Here is a 19,557-nt window from a genome sequence, read left to right as displayed (position 1 = left end):
GTATTTTTTGTGTAATTTTTTTGTTTTTTTTGTGTGTTCCGTTTCGTTTCCTTTGAGATTTTGTCCCGCGGCTTATCCATTTGTTATAGATATTGTTGTGTGGATTCGTTTGTTTGGTGTTCGATTGCGTTTTCCTTTTGGCCATTTCTCGCATTTCGGCGAAGGGAATCCGCTAGAGAGAGACTTGGCGCCGTCATAGCTGGAGCTAACTCACGTTCGTTGGGGCTTTGGACTCCCTATCCTGCTCCCTCTTCTGCTCCCTCTCGTGCTCGTTCTCCTGCTGCTGCTCCTCCTTTCGCAGCCAACTTCAGCTGGCTCTCGCACTCGCACTCCCGCTTCCGTTTCCGCCAGCGTCCGCCGCTTCGGTATTAAATGGTGCGCGTAATTAGATTTTAAATTTATTGTGCTGTGTGCTGGTATTTATTTTGTCTGCCTTGGTGTGCATAACAATGCAATGGCTGCAATAAATAAATAAGCAAAACGTGAATGTGAATTCAATGCCTGGCGCTGCCCCCTCTTTCTCTCTATATTTTTTCTATTTTCGTCTCATTGTGTGTCTGTGTGTGTCTGTGTCTGTGTGTGGGGGGGCCTCTGGAGAACCACAGAGAGAGGCATGATCGAGTGGGGGAAAGGTGACGCCTGGCCATGTGTATGTGCTTGTGGCAGTGGCAGCTGAGGAAAGTTGAACGCTAAATTGAATTTGGCAATTGATTACCAGATTGATTGTGCTCGCCATAGGAGCGGAGCCTGCGATTGGGCGCATTACTGCCATAATTTGTATCGGATCCCGATTAAGATTTTACCTCAAATCAATTTGGAAATCCTTTTGCTCAAACTCTAAACCAGTGCGGACTAATTGCTCATCTTTGGCAAGCCCGTGCCACAAAACTGCGGCCATCCGTCGACCGATTCATGCACTGTCATGCCAACCGCAGATAAGTGCCACCGCAGACAAGACAGTGAGTGCCCTGCCGCGCCGTGCCGTCCAGCTCGGGCTGGTTGGCCTTTAAATGTACATAAATTCCGGGGCAGGCAGCGTGAGTAATGAGAGCTTAATAAGGCGTCATTGGCATATTTTAAAGGAAGGAACAGCAGTGGCAGGGGCAGGGGCAGGAGCAGGAGGAGGAGCAGGAGCAGAAGCGCCGCAGTGTATGTTTCATAATTTACATATTGCGAAAATATTTATGCTCATTAAATATGCGCGCAATAAATGTGAGTGCAACTGCATCTGAAATTGTTGCTGGCTTGTTTGCAAATTTCATAAATCACCGATGTTAAAAGCGATGTTGTACTGCTGTTCTGTTTCTGTTTCAGGGGCTTCTGAATCTGATTCTGCTCCTGCTGATGATGATGGGTTGTCTGTCGAAGCAGCGGCAGCGGCAGCGGCAGCGGCAGCGGCAACGGCAGGGCCAGTGCCAGTGCCAGAGGCGGTATCATATGCCATATCCTGTGGAACAGCATGGCACAGATAGGAAGTGGGTTATAGATGGATGGTGTCGCAGTAGCATTCACAACCATCTGCCTTGTCTTGTTTACACATGTTCCAAACGCAAATGAGCCGTGAAACGCTGATAATGCAACAAACTGACAATTGACGATTCAACACATTTGTCTCCATTTCCCCGGCGGCACGCGGCGGCAGGAGGCGGCAGTGGCAGGCTTTCCTGGGCCTCCCTTGAATTTTTGTAAAAATTAAGTTTATCAAAATTTTTTCGCAGCTTCCGCATGAGTGTGTGCCCCCGACTCCTGATCTGCATCCGGTCCGTCTCTCTCTCTCTCTGCGTGTGACTGCCCTTTGTTTTCCAGTTTTCCAGTTTGCCGGCCACAAAGTTCTGTTTACTTTGTTGCTTCACCTTCTCCTGCATCCCCTCTCCAATTCTCGATATGGCCGATAGAGTCATCCAATCTTTGAGCCCCGGCCGTCTCTCTCTCTCTCTCTCTCTCTCTCTCGCTACATATATACATGTATCAGTTTTCTCCCGCCCCGCTGTTCTCGCCGTTCGACAGCATTAAAATATGCCAATAACAGTGCACTGACGATGCAGGTTTCCCCGGCACTCAAATGATGCCGTCGCCCATCAAAATAAGCTGCCGGAGAGAGGAGAGGACTGCCACTGGCCGTTGGCCATGGAAGAGCTCATGCATGTCAGGGGCGGGACCGGGGCAACGCCCATCGGACAATGGCGCGAAATGTGTAACGGAAACCACAGGCGAGTGCACAGAGAAAGCACATAGTGAAAGGAGATCGAAGGATTGAGACCAAGTCCGGCTCCCGGCTCCCGGTTGCCGACTCCCGGCTACCAGGTCCGGGCTCAATAATGCAGACAATAAAATTTTAACGTAAATGTTGCGTAATTAAATGTGTTGCCCGCAGAGCAGCGTAAAACGAGATTGAGATTGTTTTTCCTCCATATTGTCCGATGAGAAAAGAGAGATATGCGATGGCCCGGCGAGGCAGCGGTACTCGTAAAGTCCTCACCGAATCGGTTTAAGGAATTCGCACCACAACTCACAGTGAATTCAGGTTAATGGAATTGAATGTCGCCGGGGAAGAAGCACTTGTACACTTTAAACTGAAGACTAAAGTCCCCATAGTAATGCTGTCTGTCTGTTATTTGGAATGCCACACTTTTAGGCGTTCGAGGAACAACCACAAGCTGCGATGTGGTCATCGCCATAATATCGATTAAGCCATCAAAACTTCGACCGCTTATTAATGCGCGTACATCAACGCTAAAGTGCGGTCATAATTCAAACGATGACACGGCCCTCTGTCCGGATATGGAGCTGCCTGCTGCCACAGTCCCCAATGAATAGTATCGGCACGATGAGGAAAGTGAATTTACTCAACCGCTGCACTCGGCTCTTCCTGTTTTGCATCGTAATGCTGACCCAGCTCTGCGGCCTGACCACATTCGTCTACGATTTGAAGCGGGAACGCATCTATCAGTCCAATACTCTGAGGGCGTATTCCATACTTGTTCTAGTGGTCCTTACAGCGACCGTTATGTCCAACGTCTACTATATGATCATCCAGGAGGAAGAGTTGTCGCCCCTGATTGGATATTACGTTATTTTGGTGGTCCGTGTACAGAACCTAGTGTACAGTGGGGAGTGCGTGCAGCTGCTGAATGAAATGCTCAGGCTGGTGGGGCAACTCCAGACGATGGCCAAGCATCCGAATATCTTCCGAGGGCGGCATCTACTGCTGCTCGTGCTGGCCCTTCACACTCTCGTACGGTCTCTTATAGCGGCCATAGATCGGGACACCAGGCAAAATATCATCTTACTGCTCATACCTGCCGTTCTAATGGCCTTCCTGCTCCAGATCACGATCAACATCTGCCTCTTTGTGGTGCTCATTGCCTGCTACCAGGAGCTGCACCTGTGCACCCGGCGGATATCCAATGATGTAGCCAAGGTACGACGGGCTCAGCCGCTGGACGGTGTCCACCTTTCGGTGCTGGTCGAACAACTTCGGTGTCTGACAGAGGAGCTGATTATGCTGCGATCGAGGGTGTTTCACATCTCTCGACGACTCATCGAGCACTTTCGATTCCACTGGCTGTGCGCAATGGTGCACGGACTGATACCCTTCGTATTCATCACAGCCATCGAGCAGCGGGATCTCTATTTCATGACCACTTCTGCGCTGAACATAGTGTTCTACTTTACAATTTTTGAGATGTTGTCATGGGAATCTCGGTTGTCGCGCAGCTTCTGGCACTTTCACTTGACCAACTATCAGCCCAGCTTTGACAGAACGGTGAGTCATCCATAAGGATCAACAATTCCATTCCATTCCATTCTATATTCACAGATAGATGTGTTGATACACCAGGAAATCAGTGAGCACATCAAAATATCCGTCTATAAAATTACGCTGGACATGAAATTCCTCTTCAGAGTGCTATCCATTTCCATCTTCTTCATTTTCGTGAACACGCAGAGCTACTGGCACCGCCACCGTTAGCTGCCCTGCCAGATGGTATATGTGTCTATCGGTACATGTACCTCCTGAGATATATAAGCACTTTATTTCCATTTTCAGCTGTCAAATTAAAGTCAGGAAGACATTGTTCCTACTTTTCGATATTGTCGCCTTTGTCGCCTCGTCCTTTATTAGCATTTTGGGCTGTCACGCTATCGCAACTCTTGTGCTGTGTTGTGCTATGTTGTGCTATGTTGTGTTCTGCTCTGTTCTGCTCTACTCTGCTCTGCTGTGCTGTGTGCCAGTGTCAATTGCACAAGTCAAAAACTGCCTCATAGATGACTTTCCAGATACTTTGCCGGCAATTACGTTGCCGTTTCATTGTTCCTCGAACTTGGGGCTCAAGCTGGGGGCTGAGGGGTTCGAACAAGCTTCATAATATTTTCACTTTTATGGCAGGCTACATAAAAGACGACAGCTCTGGCAATAGCAACGGCAACGGCAACGGGCAGCGCTGGCAATAGCAACAACATCATCATTATCAACACCATCAAAGCGCCAAGAAGGAGAGGTCTACCTCGACAGGACCTGCTGCTCTGGTCCTCCTCCGGCCCGCACTCAATTGTCGTAAAATCCTAGCAAAAAAAGAAAAGAGCGAGAGAGCACGAGAAGCAGCACAGCAAAGTGTGAGTGCGTAAATTTTACGCTCTCTGGACTCGGCCTGGGAGTCGGAGACGGAGACGAAGTCGGAGTTGGAGTCGCTCAAGTGTCCTTCCATTCTGTGTCATAAAATTAACGCTTTATATGAATGAAAGCATAAGGCGCTCGATTTTTATCACCAAGGCCAACAAGATGGCAATGAACGAGCTGAGCTCCAAGGCACTCGTGGCTCATGAGAGCATAAAAAGTTTAGAGTTGAATTAGAAAGACGCCGAGAAAGAGGGGAAGAAGAGTGCTTAAGGATGCCCCCAACGAGTGTCTAATTATTTACGTGCAATGAAAGTTATGAATTGGGGGCACTGAATGTCAGCGATGACAGAGCAAACACACACAACTACTACGTGTACATACATACGTCCCCAATACCCTTTGGAAAACTTCTCCACCCCATCCATAGCTCTCTGCCTTTTCTGTCAGATAGTCGTTACTCTGGGTTTTTTTCAGTATAATACTGTAGACACACGTTGAACACACAAATATTTCAACTGCTCTGGAACTGAATTTAAAATTAAACACACTTATCGTTTCTCTCAAACAAAACACTCGAGCGTAATGAACACCGATCTCAAATTGGTGCGCAAAACGCGCAACACAACGCGCTCCGCTTCCAGCACAGAGATCACCGCCCACGGATCGCCGATGGATCCAGTTGCTCCTGTGATAAAGATGGTCAGTTCGGCTGTCAAACATCCGCTGGAGCACACCTGGACGCTCTGGTACTTGGAGAGCGATCGCTCCAAGTCCTGGGAGGAGCTGCAAAACGAAATCACTAGCTTCGACATGGTCGAGGACTTCTGGAGCCTGTACACCCACATCAAACCTCCATCGCAGATCCGATTGTGCAGCGATTATTCTTTGTTCAAGAAGGGCATACAGTGAGTACTCGCTTGTGAGATCCGCTTGTTCGGGCAGAGTTCTAGCTATAGTCATCCATCCAATGTCACCCCAGACCCATGTGGGAGGATGAGGCCAACAAGTTTGGCGGACGCTGGGTAATCACTACGAACCGTCGCAGCAAGCTGGAGCTGGACAAGCTCTGGCTGGATGTGGTAAGTATCTCGAGGAAGAGCTTTGTGTCTGTTGGCTGTCATATCTAGCCCTCGACTCTCCCGACTGTCGACAGATTCTAATACTGATTGGCGAAGCCTTCGAGCACACTGAAGAAATCTGCGGCGCTGTCATCAACATGCGTGGCAAGCAAAGCAAAATTTGTACGTATCAATAGCCGCCTACTATTCCAGGAATAGCTCCCGTAATTCCCCCCCGCCTCCTCTTTGACAGCTGTTTGGACTTGCAATGGACAGAACGAGTCGGCAATCGTTCATATTGGACTGAAGCTGCGCGAATCGTTGAAACTGCCGCCGCTCCAGATGAAGTACCAGCTGCACAAGGACTCGATGACCAAACAAGGATCGACGGTCAAATCGGTTTACTCCCTCTAAACCAGCCGGCCGGTCGGCCTACCCAGTGGCTAATGCCACTACCCGAAAATTTTTGGTCTAATTTTCGAATTTCTGTAAATACATAAAGTTTTACCATGTGTAAAGCCAATACTGAAATGCTAAAATGCTGAAATGCTGTCTTTAAGGTGCGGTGTGCGTCCCGAGGGCTCCTTGGGCGCGGCTCTCTTCACGCTCCACAAAATGTTATGCAAACATATGCCGCACCGGAGCGCAAATAAAATGGTTTATATCCACTTACAGTTTGTACTTTTGGGTCGAGCAAACTAACTAAAATTTCGCTGCAAGTGCACAGTGACTGCAAAAGATAAACGTCCACTTGGCGCGCTTGGCTGGCCGAGCGAAAAACAAAAGACCCCAAAAGGGTCAACAATGGAGGATTGTCCGTGTCTGTATCCGTGGCCTGGTGTCCTCGTGTCCTGGTGTCCTGGTGTCCTGATATCTGGAACTGGCGTCGAGTGCCGGCGCAAACTGGAAACAATTGAATTTTGATGAAAGGCCACAAAAAGCCCGTGAAGACCATTCAAATTCATTCAAAATAAGAGCCAGGCCAGGGAAATACTCGTACCTTTAAGGATCCGGATCCAACCGAAAAATTTGTAAAGTGCCAACAACATTTCAATCAACATTCAAATGGCAACGGCACGTGCCACTCCAGGGCAGACGCAGACTGCAACTTCATTATGATCAACTTTAAGCTGACAAAACTCATCTCTAGGATTGGGACTCCCCTGTGTCCCAGCTCCCAGCTCCGAGCTCCACGCTCCTCGTCGACTGCATTTTATGGGCTCAGGTGGCGGTAGGTAACATGGGGAGCTGTTAAACCGAAACCGCATCAAAACCGCACACGTCCCACATGGCATGCAGCTACTTTCAGCACTCGCTTTCAACCTCTCTGCCTCTCGGGCTGCCGGGCTCCCGGGCTCTCGGCCGTGGAAAAGCCACCTATCCGCCCACCCACATGCCGCGTTCTTACACCTTTGACATATTGCCAGGGCAGTGGCAGTGGCAATGCCGAAGGTACAGGTAAAGGTACAGGTGGGACATGGGACATACATATATGTGGAGGCGGAGCACAACACCGCAAACTTTTTGCCCTTAGACGAAAATTTACAAATTAGTTGCTCGAAACGTGACATCGAGAATGTTGCAGTTGCACTTGCAGCAGCATGAGCATCAGCAGTATCTGGCTTTGGTCTGTGTCTATGTCTCTGTCTCTGTCTGCGTCTGTGTCTGTCCCTGTGGCTGCTGTAATACCAAAAACTTTTGCAACATGCTACTTAATTAGGAAATAAATAAATTAGGCTGTCTTATGACAGATGCGAGTGTAAGTGCAAAAATTGGTCATCATTTGCACCAGGGGAGTGGAAGCATGAGCGAGAGCAGGGGAAGGGACAGGGGCATTTCATTTCAAATTCATTGCCTTTTCACTGCCATTCGAATGAAGAGCTCTGGCAATTGGTTATGTAGGTCAACAAGAAGCACTTCGGCTGGTTATCGATGTTACTTCATCATAAAAAATTATACATTATTCGTATACAAAGAGAAATGGAAATCGAAGTCGAAGCCGGGACCAGAGCCATCTCGATTAGCTTGGTTATAGTCCTCGGTATATCCTCCCATCGGCCATCGGCCAACGGACAACGGCCATCCCCATCTCCATCTTTCTCATGCATATATCAACACTTTACGGATAGCTGGGAGAAACCACACTCTGCTCCAGCTCCAGCTCCAGTTCCAGCTTTGGTTTTTATGGCCACACCAGCTGGAAGCTGGACAAGCACTATGGTGCTTGCGCTACATCCCCATCCCCATCCCCATTCCCATTCACACTCCATCTTCTCCATTGGTCCTGGGCTTTTGTATATTTTGTGTATTGTTTGGGGCTCTCGCGCGCTCGCTGGTTTCGGCTTTTGGTTTGGTTTGGTTTGGTATAGTATGGTCTTCCCTTAGTCTTGTTTTTCTTCTATTTTTTCCTGGCCAAAACAACACTACACAACATAAAAATAAATTGCACTTCTGACACTTGAATACAGTCAAAGAGGAGGATGGAGTGCGAGTGGGAGTGAGAGTTGGTATAGGAGTACCAGTCGATGGAGGTGGAGGTGGAGGTGGAGCAGCCTGCTGTTGCTGCTGCTGCTGCTGCTTGGGCAGCGACACATGATTAAGTGGAGTTTGCGGTTGGCTTTGTTCGGGGAATACGCATGTAAATCTATTTGGGTATACATTATCGTCGTCCAGTTGAAGCTTAACTTTTATCATATAATAAAATGTAATTTTCCAACTCGTAACTCTCTGGTAATTAGAATTTATAGCGAACCAAATCGTTTTTGGCACGCAGTCTCTGCAGTGAAGGGACTATTCTGGGGGATTGGAGGGGTTCTGCTTTTAGCATACAGTACATTTCATTCATTTCCCAGTAACAGAATTTCATTAGCCGCAAAACGAACAAAAGCATGCAACAATTTTTTGCTTAAGGAGATAATATTATATTATATGTATGTGCGATTGTGCTTCGTAGAGAGTTGAGTTTCCAGAGCATTTGAAATGAAATATTAATTTGGAAAATTCCGCATCAAGCTTCGTCTCGTCTCGTTTCGTTTCGGTTCGTTTGGTTTCGGTTGGCTCTTCACAAATTTTTATTATAAATTAATAAGAATTTATGACGCCAACAACAAATGAAACGAAAACGAATAACCCACACACGCACAAACACAGATCATAGCCGCAGGACTGGGCTCCTTTCCAGTGAATCACCTTCAAAGAACGCCCGTGCAATAAGAACGAAGGGATGTCAAGATATTTGTCTACAAATATTATTGCTATTCGAAATGTGTAGTATCTTGGGTTCTGCCCCGTTTCGGTCGGTTCTGTTCCTGCAAAAAATTCTTGTCTGCCAAAAATGCAGGAAAAAATGCGGCCCGACCCGGCCCGGCCCGGCCCGGACGGAGTTCGGCTACTGGGTGCTGACTGCTGACTGCTGGCTGCTGGCTCGGTAAATGGTAAATGGAAACGGTCGGGGGTCTGGGCTCTGGGCTCTGGGATCCTCCCTCAAGTTAACCTCGCTTCCATATAATTCTTAATATTTCGCTTCATAAATATGTAAATAAATGCCAACACGATGGTCCAGGAGAGGCCCGGGAGAGAAAAAAACAAAAGAAATCTTGGCCTGCGCCCCTGTAGCCGTACTTTGTTAGCCATTTCCCAGAGATGCGTCAGGACACAAGCACAGACAAGGACACGGAGGCGGAGGCGGACAGAGATGCGTTGTGTGATAGAAACTATAAAGGAATCCCACAAAAACCGCACGGAACTCGCAACGGGATATTAAGCACAAAGTTAGCCACAAAGATTTTCGGACGAAGCAAACTTAATGAAATAAAGCACTCGCTTAGCACACGCACACACACACACACACACAGATCGAATAAATGGGAGGAGAAGCATAGCAAAGGGGGATAGGAGACAAAGACCCAAAACCGTAGACGGAACCTTAACCTAAAGCATAAGAAGTCAGTCATGAAAAGCGTACGTGAGCAATGAAAAAGTCGCAAACACTTTATTATACGCGGATGGGGTGCAGAAGAGTGGGGCACGGTGTGGGCATGGCGGCATGGTGTGGCAGCCAGATCAAAATGCTACGCGCTGCGTATACGTAATAGGTTCTATGTAGATGCAACCTTCCGCATACACACTTACACACTTACACATTCACCCACACAGGGACACCCATTACTCATACGCTGCCGCGTCATTGTGCCGCAGTCCGAGATAAAGACCGAGAGCGAAAGACAAAAGAGGAGCGAGCCCAAGCCCGAGCCCGAACCAGACAAAGCACGGTGCCCAGAGGGATGGACACAAGCCGTACGGACACCACCGAGGATACCAAGGGCACGCAGCGATTCGAGGCAATGCACATAAGGTATTTTGGTATTTTAAACATGTGCCCAGCAGCTAATGCATAGTTTATGGGTCCCGGGGCCTACGACTATTGCCAAAAGTGTTGGTCAAATTTGGTCAGCGAATTGAGCGTCCCTCCGAGGCGCCTGTGGGCCAACCCCCGGTGGAGATTCAGTGCCCCTACTCCTAGTGAAAGCTAAACGTTTAAGCAAACTTTTATATCGAATATTTATATAGCATCGGGGATAATCTTTAATATGAGAAGATTCCTGTTTCTAATTATAGCCAATAAACCGGAACCCATTCGAACTTATGTCCATCTCCGGGTGGTGGTCTGTGGTGTGTGGATGCGAGGATGAAAAGTTTCTTTTAATTTCACACACAATCAATTTGTGTTTATTAGCTCATTATAAACATTTTAGAGCTCCTTCGGCCCCAGGCCCTGCTAAGATGACTCTTAGCAGTCCCCGCACGTGGGTCGTATACTTAATTTGTTTAGTCAATGAAGCAAATCATTGACCAGGAGAGGACTCCTTGGTCCCAGCCATGCCATCGTCTGCAAGACGTGCGTGAAATGGTTAAAGATTTATGGAGAGGCTCAGACAAATTTTATAATTCGAACAACAACCAAAAACGAAAACGAAACGAAACCAAATCGAAACTACAAAGTGCACTAATTTGAGGTGTTGAAACGACAGGCAGAGGCCCAGGCAGAGGCACTGGCCGCAGCCACAGGCTTTTGATGTTCACCGAAGGGTTGAAAGGTAGCATAATCAAATCAAGGCAGGAGTCCCCAAAAGGGTTTATTTGTTTGACCCGCAAATCTCTTTGTTTGCCCGTTTTGAGGTCGACTCCCGTCTGACACCTTATTTGGCATTCGGAGCACACATCCACAACTTGAAGGGGATTTCGGATTGCAGATCCGCAGTGGGCTCTCGCTCGGGCTGCTTATTAACTGTCACTTGGCATAATTTAAATATATAATTCTGCGCCCCTATCAACTGGTTGGATTTTGGCTGTTGGCTGTTGGCTGTTGGAGGCCTCATATTCTTTTTAATAAGTATGCAAATGCAAATGCTACTGCTACTGCCACGGACTACGGAGTGGAAGGAATTTTCACTCGAGCTCTGTTTTCCAAATTTCGCGTAATTTGAGTTTGAGTTTCTTGTGTTTTTCTTTTCGCTTGAAGTTGTGTCTAGACGTCTTAAGCGCGACAGAGATTATGTGAAATTCATAAGTGCCTCTTGGCCGCCATCAGAATATGGTGATGGGGATGAAAACGGAGATGGAGATGGGGATGGGTACAAGCGCGTTGTTTCGGGATTAAAGATGCCACAACGTGGGTTAACGCAATGATGGCATTGGGAGAAAGAGGTCTTAGCTTAATTTAAACACAAAGCAATTAATAGATAAATGTTCAATACTCTACTTGAAACGGCTTAGAATTGGTTTAAATCATAATTTAATTGACTAATAAAAGCTCATAGTTGTATCTCATCTCTCCTTTCTTTAGCGGACTTTCATTCAGCAAATTGAATTTGTTGCTGTTCAAAGGGGAGGAAAACAACGTGTAAACTCTATAAACTGGCAGCTGGAGAAAAACCAGAAGCAGAGGGAGGAGCACAGGCAGGAGCAGTGCAGCATGCTGCTGGGAGAATAAAGTGCTAGCAATTTTCCGCTGCGGAAAATGCCAGCCAAATGTGTACTCGTATTGCGGGTAGATAGCGGTAATCCAAGAATCCCTGTCTCTGTCCCTGTCCCTGCTCCTGCTGCCCCTGCTGCTCCTGCCGCTCCTGCTGCTTCTGCTTTATATTAAGTTAATTACTCCGCGAAGCTGGCATAATTTGCTACCTATGCATGCCTTTTGCTTATTGCATTTTTATATGGCATATTCGCCGGATAAATGTACAGATATTCGCCTGCACAAATACATATACATTTATATGTATATCTGCTTGCCGGCCGGCCTGCCTGCCTGCCCGCTGGTCGCCGTCGCCGTCGCCCTTGCCATAGCCGGCAATGGCCGCTTACTTAAGCTAAAAGCTTTTGTGTATAAATTTTAATTAAAATGCAACAATTAAATGCACAGCATTCTGGCCAGACTCGACTCGACTCGACTCGACTCTACTCGACTCGACTCTCGTTCTCATTCTCGTTTTCTCGTCCTGGTTCCTGTTTCCTGTTTCAGTGGCGGCTCCTGCTCCTGGTGCTTGTCCTCCCTCCTCTGCGTCATCCGGCGGCCATGCGTGTAAGTTGTAGTTACAGCGGCAGACGATGCATAAACCAGTGTTAAGCTCAAATTAATGACATTAATTTATGGCCACGCCCAGCCACTTTCCAGCCCCCCCACTTTCCACCCACAACTGCCCCCTCCGCTCCGCGAAGAGAGGCTCATTGCGTTTTAATAAGTTAACAAAAATGTATTGCCTGCTTTTCAGCGCCCGCTAATTTGTATTTCGTAATTGAAAATGCTCACGCCAGCCATCGAGCCACCGCCAGCCATCGAAAACCATCGAAAACCAGAGAGCCTGCGTTTCAGCGAGGCAGCCACTTGAATATCGACGGCGGGCACACTGTAATCAGCACTACTTAAAGCCAATTAGCCGCAAATATGCCCGGTAAGCCACCCATTTCCGTTCCCCCACCTATACTCCTATACTCCTGTGCCGCTGTACGCCCCACATCCTCTGGATACCCCTGGAAGCCCCCGGGATCCCTCCGGGTTGACTCTGTCAATGGCGCATGAAACGCGTTTTGTTCGCATTTGGTTCGGACCACGCCTTTCTGTCCACGTTTGCGGTTTGCTTGGGTGCTGGCAATTTTGTGATACTCGTACGTATGTCCCTCGGACCGTACCGTTCCGTTCCGCTTCAACATTGTGCAAACGCCAAACTGCTTTCCCTGCTTTTGCCCCCCTTCCGTGTGTATCGCCCCCGTGTATCTGTGTCTCGTGAGTGTGTCATGGGAGTGTGTGTGTGTGTGTGTAAATAATTGGCAACATTTGTGCTGCCCACACACTCATACCATGACATTCACGGACAAAGCCACGCCCCGTTAGATACCGCTGAAAATTGCACAACGAAATGAAATTTGCAAACGCACAAAAGGTGTTGACAATTATTTGCATAACAAAGCGAATTCCTCCCAGTCCCTTTACCAACCCTTCCCCCCCTTCCCATCATGCACCCATGCATCCATGACAAAATCAACATTTGAAATTTAAACTTTAAGTTTTGTGGATTTTGCCGAGAGTTCCCGTTCCCGGAATAGAGATCAATGTTTCAGAGCTGTCCAAGAGGAGAGGAGTGGTCCCGGTCCCCCCCCCCCCCCCCCCCCCTCAACGTGCACCAAAAACCACTTTATTTGATGTGAGACTGCCATGCAGGTGGCCAGAGACCAGAGACCAGACCCAACCGCAGGGAGGCGACGCTGATTAAAGACGCCCCAAGGACCGCAAGAGTGTAAAAATAGCCTGAAAGCCTAACCAGAGTGGGGAAGCTCGAATGGCAGAACAGCATATCCCCAAAGAAGGCCAAGTGGAAGATGAAGCTGTTCCAGAAGCAACGAGAACATTGGCAGATTAATGGCGTGTAGCGTTAAGTGAATCAATTTGGTTTATGTACAAAATTCTGTGGCACAAACAAAGATACAATCTCTATATTCATGGCTGGGGGGGCGTTGGGGTTGGGAGAGATATCTTTGTATCCGAAGAATAAGTGGCATAACAATCTCTAAATCCAGAGAATGAGAGAAACCGCACAGAAAACAAAGCAGTAGGCCATGCGTGATGCCGAAGTTTCCTTCTGTCTGTTAATTACATAACATTCAAAGTTATAATCTAGGCCCATCATCAAAGTTGGCCCAAAAATAAACTGACAGCCAGATGGTCAAATGTAATTTTTTAGCCAACTTTCCTTGGGTTTTTTCCTTCCTTTTTCTGAGATTTCCTTTGGCTAATGGAAGCCGCAAATGGTGCGATGGGAGAGGGAAGTGGGATGTGGGAAGTGGCAAATAGACAGACTACAATTTGACTTACACAACTGCCAATTTGCAGCACAAAACTATATGGCAACACCTCCGCCATCCCTGCGAATGGTCCTGCGACTGTCACTGCCACTGGCACTGCCACTGCCACTGGCACTGCCACTGGCCCACTGCTACCGCCACTCCTCAACTTGTCGCACGTTTATGGCTCCTCGGAACATTTTTGAGTAACAACTTTGCTGCGTGACACGAATGTCGAGCAATGAGGCACTTATAAAATGTCTTGGCATGTGATCAGCGGGTGCCCTGGCGCTGCCGTAGATGATGATGAGGGCGATGATGATGGCAAGGTGACAGAAACGTGGCCACCAGCACACATAAAGGGGTTCCCGCTACCATGCCACACGTACACAAACACACACACACACACTTTTAGGTTAAGTTATTTCGTTTGATAAATTGTCCCAAAATGAAACTGTAAGAATTATTAAAGAAATCGATCAGCAGTAACTTCATTTAGTCAAATGCAAGTCGCGCGTCATACACACATTTGAATACTTCGAAGGGAATGCAGTCTGTCCGCCGGGAAGTCCCCCCTGGCTGGTCCCCAGACCATCAACGATTCATTCCATTTGTCAGGAGGGTGAAACCCATCAAGAAGGACTTAACTCCTCAACCAACAAGATGTTGACAAATTCTTTATCGTTTGGCATACGCTTTCCGCTGATATTTATTTAGAGGAGCGGGTATTTGCACTACCCTTTGCCAAGGGTATTGTTATCTTAGCACCACCCAAGCAGCCTCTTGAGCAGCCTTGACAGACGAGTACGAGAGACGATATAGCCGTGCCCGTCTTCAAGTATATAGCTCTCATTGGAACAATGCTATTCAAAGAGTATCAAAAGCTTCGTACTTCCTCTAATACTCTTGATTTTATTTTTATTGTTGCTTTTGTTGTTTGTTAACCCATCATCAACAATCGTGACAAAAGGCTCAAATCTGTCACATTCGAAACACGTGAGCGAGCATCATTTATTTTGTGGGCTCCCTTTGAATACGGTTGTAAATGTTTTTATTTCCCTTTGACTAGGTCTTCACCTGTTTGTATCTGTGTCTGTATCTGTATCTGTATCTTTAGCGGTAACTGTGAGTGTGCGGTGTGCGTTGTGCGGTGTGTATTAGTGTGCGTGTCAAACGCCAATGGAATTTACAAATTTCGAATTTCAAATACCATTTTTTATTTGCACACGTTGTTTTTTTCGTGCATCACCATCACCGCAAACAAATTGGCTTTGATGAAATAAATTATTTTTCACTGAAGCCTAATAATTGGTTATGCTATATATGTATATGTTTTTCTACAGCTATTCCAATGTTTTCGCATCACAATTTTAGTTGAGAAATATAAATAGTTTAGTGCATAATGAATTGCACAACATACTCGTACGAGTACGAGTACGAGTGCCAGTATCCATGTCCATGGCGTTTTCCTTTCATCAGCTTAATAATTAGAGAGGTTCTTACACAATCGGCCAATATCAAGGCTCTCAGGCCCACTCTAAGGTCCTCTAAGCCACTTTGGCTGCCCGCCCCGTTATCTCGGCCCGCTGACCCACTTACGGACCAAGAACATATGCTAATGCCTCGCCTGAAAGGCGTTTGGGAAGCCAGTTTGTAACCATCCACCCACCTGAGCGAATTCGAATTCGGAATCTCAGCCATCGATTGCCACACACACAAAGGACAAAGGACATTTCCATTAACCGAAACTGCATTGTTTCCCGTACAATGGAGCCACACTGGGCGACTGGGCGAAGTGCCGACTAGGCGACTTGGAGACCAGCAACTATCGTTGGAGATCATGAATTGGTGGGTATTACTTTTAATAAGTAAGAGCCATCCGGCGAGGCAGTGTCGCTTGATCTTTATGCCAAAAGTGCTTACTTACGATACACTCTAAGCCACTTAACGTGAGTCAGCAAAGCGAATCTCATTAACAGGCTTTAATTTTGAAAACACACTTAAGTACGGGGGGGCTTCCAGCCCAAGTCCAAGCCCAAGCCCAAGCCCAATCCCAACCTGCACCTTTCTTCCCCTTCAACCGAGTCGACAACTCGACAAGCCGGGCAACCCTCATCAGGCATATAGAGAGGGAGAGTGAGGGCAGGAGGCAAGGGGAAGGAGAGAGGAGAGAGGAGACAACGAGGCCAAGGCAAGCTCATCATCATCCGCCCACCGTCGCCGTCATTTAGTAGTCTACTTAACTCGTCTAAGGATGCTCCTGGCAGCAGCAGAAGAGCAGCAGAAGAGCAGCAACAGAGAAGCAACAGCTTGAGCAGCCGTTTGAGTTTCGTTGCCATTTGAAGGCAAAGGAACCAGCAGCAGCAGCAGCAGCAGCAGCATCAGAAGCAGAAGCGGCAGGCGGACAAGCGATGGCATCTGTTGCCCTGCTGTCCTGCTCTTAGTCCTGTTTCTCATTCTGATTCGTCCAGCGCCACTCTCAGTTAATGACGCAAGGTTCACACAGGTACAGGTACAGGTACAGGTGCAGGTACAGATACAGAAGGTACACATATACAAGAGAGCAGTACCCGAACTATAATCTCTGGGTATCTCTGGGTTTCATGTCCGCAATCTGCTGGTAGTGACAGCGCACAAAAGAGGGCCGACAACGACGGTGAAGACTTCCACCATAACAGCAATTAATTGGCCCGAGTGGCTGACAGTAAATAAAAAGAGTTTCTTTTTATATTTTCCGCCAGCACAAAGGTTTTTGTTGAAATGCTCCTCGATGCTGCCCTGCCGCCCTGCCGCCGTGCCTCAACTTCAACTTCAAGTTGAAGTGGAAGTGGAAGCTGATGCTGCTGCTCATGCTCATGCTGATGCTGATTTGTCTTTTGGCCCCTTTTCAAATGAGCAATTATCAGGCGAAATTGAGCTCGGAATTTTAAATTGAGTTTAGGGCGAGCCCGAGCACGGTATAATAAGTTGTTAAATGCCATAAAGGCGCTGGAAAAGTGCTTGAGAGGCATTTGCTCCTCTGATGATCTTTATATAGCCATTCCCAGTGCATATGCGAGTATGTATGGACCTTGAAACGTTTATCGTTTATCCGAATCGTGGAGAATCCTCAGCGCTTGAGGGCACTCCCTGTCCTAATCTAATCATTGTCACGTATGCGCTGGGGGCACAATATTTGTTTTATTTCAGGAAATTAATCATAAACACATGAAGAGAACTGCATTCGACAGTCTGTCCCAAGGCTTAGGGATACATTTCTTTTTTTTTTGGTTGTATTTTTGTGTGTCGATTGCCTCGTCTCCGCATCAAAAATTTTGCAATGAAAATTTCAATTTATTTTAGCCCGAGGCTGCAACATTTTGCGCCAACTGTCTTCGCTGAGGCATGCCACACGGCAAAGGCAGTCTGTAATTTCCGCCTGTCTCTGGTTCTGGTTCTGACTCTGGCCCTGGCCCTGCTCCTGGCAGTGGATGTCCTCCGTTCTGGCTCTCATCCCAGTCCCAGTCCTTGAAAAAATAAATAATAAATCTATATGTATGGATAATTATTTTGCTTATCAAAAATGCCCCAAAAATGGGAGCTCGTGTGTAAAAATTAATATAGGAAAATGGCCAAAACACCGAAAAAACCAAAAAAAAACAAAAAAAACAAAAAACACAGAAAGAAGAGAGAAAACATTTCCAAAGTTGGGGGAAGAACAAACAAAAAAGAAGGCGAAGCGAATATGGGTGTGGCCACTAAAAGCCCACTTAAGTGGCAGGCCAGCTGACAGGAGCTGCAGGGGCATAGAGCAGAGTGGAGAGTGGAGAGAAGAGAGTGCGGGTGCGGGTGCGGGTGGCGGCACGAGCTGACCCGCATAAGGCGCCTGGTCGAGGTCGAAGGTCAAGCTTCCAGTCGCGTTCCGTTTCCTCTGTTTTTGCCTTTTGTTTCAGCCGCTCGCAAAGTTTCTGCGAATCTGCTGCATAAACAGCTTCTTCAAATGGCTAGACTTTAATGTTTTTTTCAAACGCATCCACTTAAAACGTTTTAACAGTTGCCTCTTTGATGTTTTCTTCTATTTTGCTCGTTTCCCTCGTTTTCCCAGTTTTATACTTTTATATTTTTTTGCGAATTGAGATGAAAATTCGGTTGAAGAGCTCTTGCCTTTTTCTATACTCTTGCATCGTCCATAATTTCAAGGAAAGTAAGCTCTGCGGTCTCTAGATGGAGTGGATGATACATAATCGTATTTCCAAGCCCAACTTATGTTCTCCATAGCAATTTCTTTGCTCAAAGTGTGTTCAGCTGTCGCCAATTGAAGTTGTCAACCTTTTCCGCTGCTTTGCCCGCCGCACTCACTTCCGTTTTCTCATAGAAATGCTTGTGTTTTGATATTTATATCCACAATTCATATTCGTGACGTACTTGGCTTGGTTGCCAAGAGTAATTAGGGCAGTGAGGGGCACTGGATTGGGGCTGAATTGGCAGAGTCAAGTGGTTTCAAGTGGCCTGACAACGTGGCTGGTCAACAGCTGCTTATCGGTCAGGCATTGGTATCATTATATTCGCCCTATACTCGTACCACTGCCACACTCCTGACATTGTTGAAGAGCGCTCTAAGAGGGTTTGGGGCTTACTAAACGTGTAATGACGTTATGTAAACTAATTTCATCTCATGCGTATTTGCTGTTTAAATTAATTTCCATTGTTTGTCGGCTGGTAATTTACACCGTCGCAGCGCGTACCCCCGTACTCCGCTTACTGGCATGCCTCACCCTGCCATGCCCTCATTTCCAAGAAAATTTAATTGTTCAGTCCTAATTAGAACATGAACTCTCATCAAGGCATAGGCATCGGAATCACCATCAGCTCGGGCATAACTGATACAAGTATGAATTTATTGAACACATAAATTGAATCTGTTGCCCCAGCTACGACCTTTCCATCATATCAGCCAACTCAAACACGGTCTCAATTGGATCTGACACATTCACAGACCATTTCCAATGATTTCCTACCCAAAATTGTACGGGGATAAGTCGAGCATCATTTGCATGGAGAGCTAATGCAAAATTTACTTTGGCTTCTGCTGGCCTTTAAAATGATTAAAATATGTAACAGTCGGCGACGGGGGTGTTTGCCTGTTGAAAAACTGTTCCCAGTTAGCTGGGGTAATGCTATAGGGGTGGTTCTGTTAACAGTTTGTGGAATGTAAATGTTCCATAGGGGAACGATGCAGAGCTGTTAGCTTGAAAAGGGGAGGGAAACAGAGCTGTTAGCTTGGCAAGGGGATTAACATTTTATAGCACTGCTTAACAGAAATGTTAAAGGTGGTCTACCGTCTGGCACGGAGAACTGTGAGCGTGTGGAGCGAGCTGTTAACACGCATAGATAGAGCACTGTTGAATGACTTATGTTAAGGACGAGGACACTGAACTGTACAGTACTGCTAGATGTGGACAATGCTGTTAATGTACATATATGGAGCACTGTTGAATGACTTATGTTAGGGGCGAGAGCACAGAACTTTACAGTACTGCTAAATGCGGGCATTGGACAACC

The 19,557-nt window shown here is 47.0% G+C and overlaps 2 protein-coding genes across 3 annotated transcripts; both read left to right on the top strand.

Moving 5' to 3' along the window:
* Window positions 1-2,827: 2,827 nt before the first annotated feature.
* On the top strand, window positions 2,828-4,045 carry Grl65a (Gustatory receptor-like 65a). The gene is made up of 2 exons (XM_002135479.2): window positions 2,828-3,766; window positions 3,821-4,045. Exons 1-2 carry the CDS (start codon window positions 2,828-2,830, stop codon window positions 3,971-3,973), a joined length of 1,092 nt encoding a protein of 363 aa, XP_002135515.1. The 3' UTR covers window positions 3,974-4,045.
* Window positions 4,046-5,088: 1,043 nt separating this feature from the next.
* Window positions 5,089-6,347, top strand: eIF4E4 (eukaryotic translation initiation factor 4E4). 2 transcript variants are annotated; one of them, XR_004470382.1, is made up of 5 exons: window positions 5,089-5,526; window positions 5,601-5,700; window positions 5,775-5,862; window positions 5,933-6,167; window positions 6,240-6,347. XR_004470382.1 is itself a non-coding variant. In XM_002135480.3 (4 exons), exons 1-4 carry the CDS (start codon window positions 5,204-5,206, stop codon window positions 6,091-6,093), a joined length of 672 nt encoding a protein of 223 aa, XP_002135516.2. In that variant the 5' UTR covers window positions 5,090-5,203; the 3' UTR covers window positions 6,094-6,218. The 2 variants fall into 2 exon arrangements, 1 of the variants encoding a protein (XP_002135516.2); XM_002135480.3 differs by lacking the exon at window positions 6,240-6,347 and having other exon boundaries at window positions 5,090-5,526; window positions 5,933-6,218.
* The last annotated feature ends 13,210 nt before the right edge of the window (window positions 6,348-19,557 follow it).

Source organism: Drosophila pseudoobscura, chromosome X (genome assembly GCF_009870125.1).
Source record: "Drosophila pseudoobscura strain MV-25-SWS-2005 chromosome X, UCI_Dpse_MV25, whole genome shotgun sequence".
In the NCBI taxonomy this organism is placed as follows: domain Eukaryota; kingdom Metazoa; phylum Arthropoda; class Insecta; order Diptera; family Drosophilidae; genus Drosophila; species Drosophila pseudoobscura.
The sequence above is the reverse complement of the archived record's forward strand: the minus strand, read 5'-3'. Positions and strand labels throughout refer to the sequence as shown.

What these genes read in the sequence shown, in the direction of transcription:
- eIF4E4 (XM_002135480.3), top strand. Translation starts at nt 5,204, where the DNA reads ATGAACACCGATCTCAAATTGGTGCGCAAAACGCGCAACACAACGCGC. An exon ending in TTGTTCAAGAAGGGCATACA is followed by an intron (nt 5,527 to 5,600) that starts GTGAGTACTCGC and finishes ATGTCACCCCAG; the next exon opens with ACCCATGTGGGAGGATGAGG. An exon ending in TGGCAAGCAAAGCAAAATTT is followed by an intron (nt 5,863 to 5,932) that starts GTACGTATCAAT and finishes CCTCTTTGACAG; the next exon opens with CTGTTTGGACTTGCAATGGA.
- Grl65a (XM_002135479.2), top strand. Translation starts at nt 2,828, where the DNA reads ATGAGGAAAGTGAATTTACTCAACCGCTGCACTCGGCTCTTCCTGTTT. An exon ending in AGCCCAGCTTTGACAGAACG is followed by an intron (nt 3,767 to 3,820) that starts GTGAGTCATCCA and finishes CTATATTCACAG; the next exon opens with ATAGATGTGTTGATACACCA.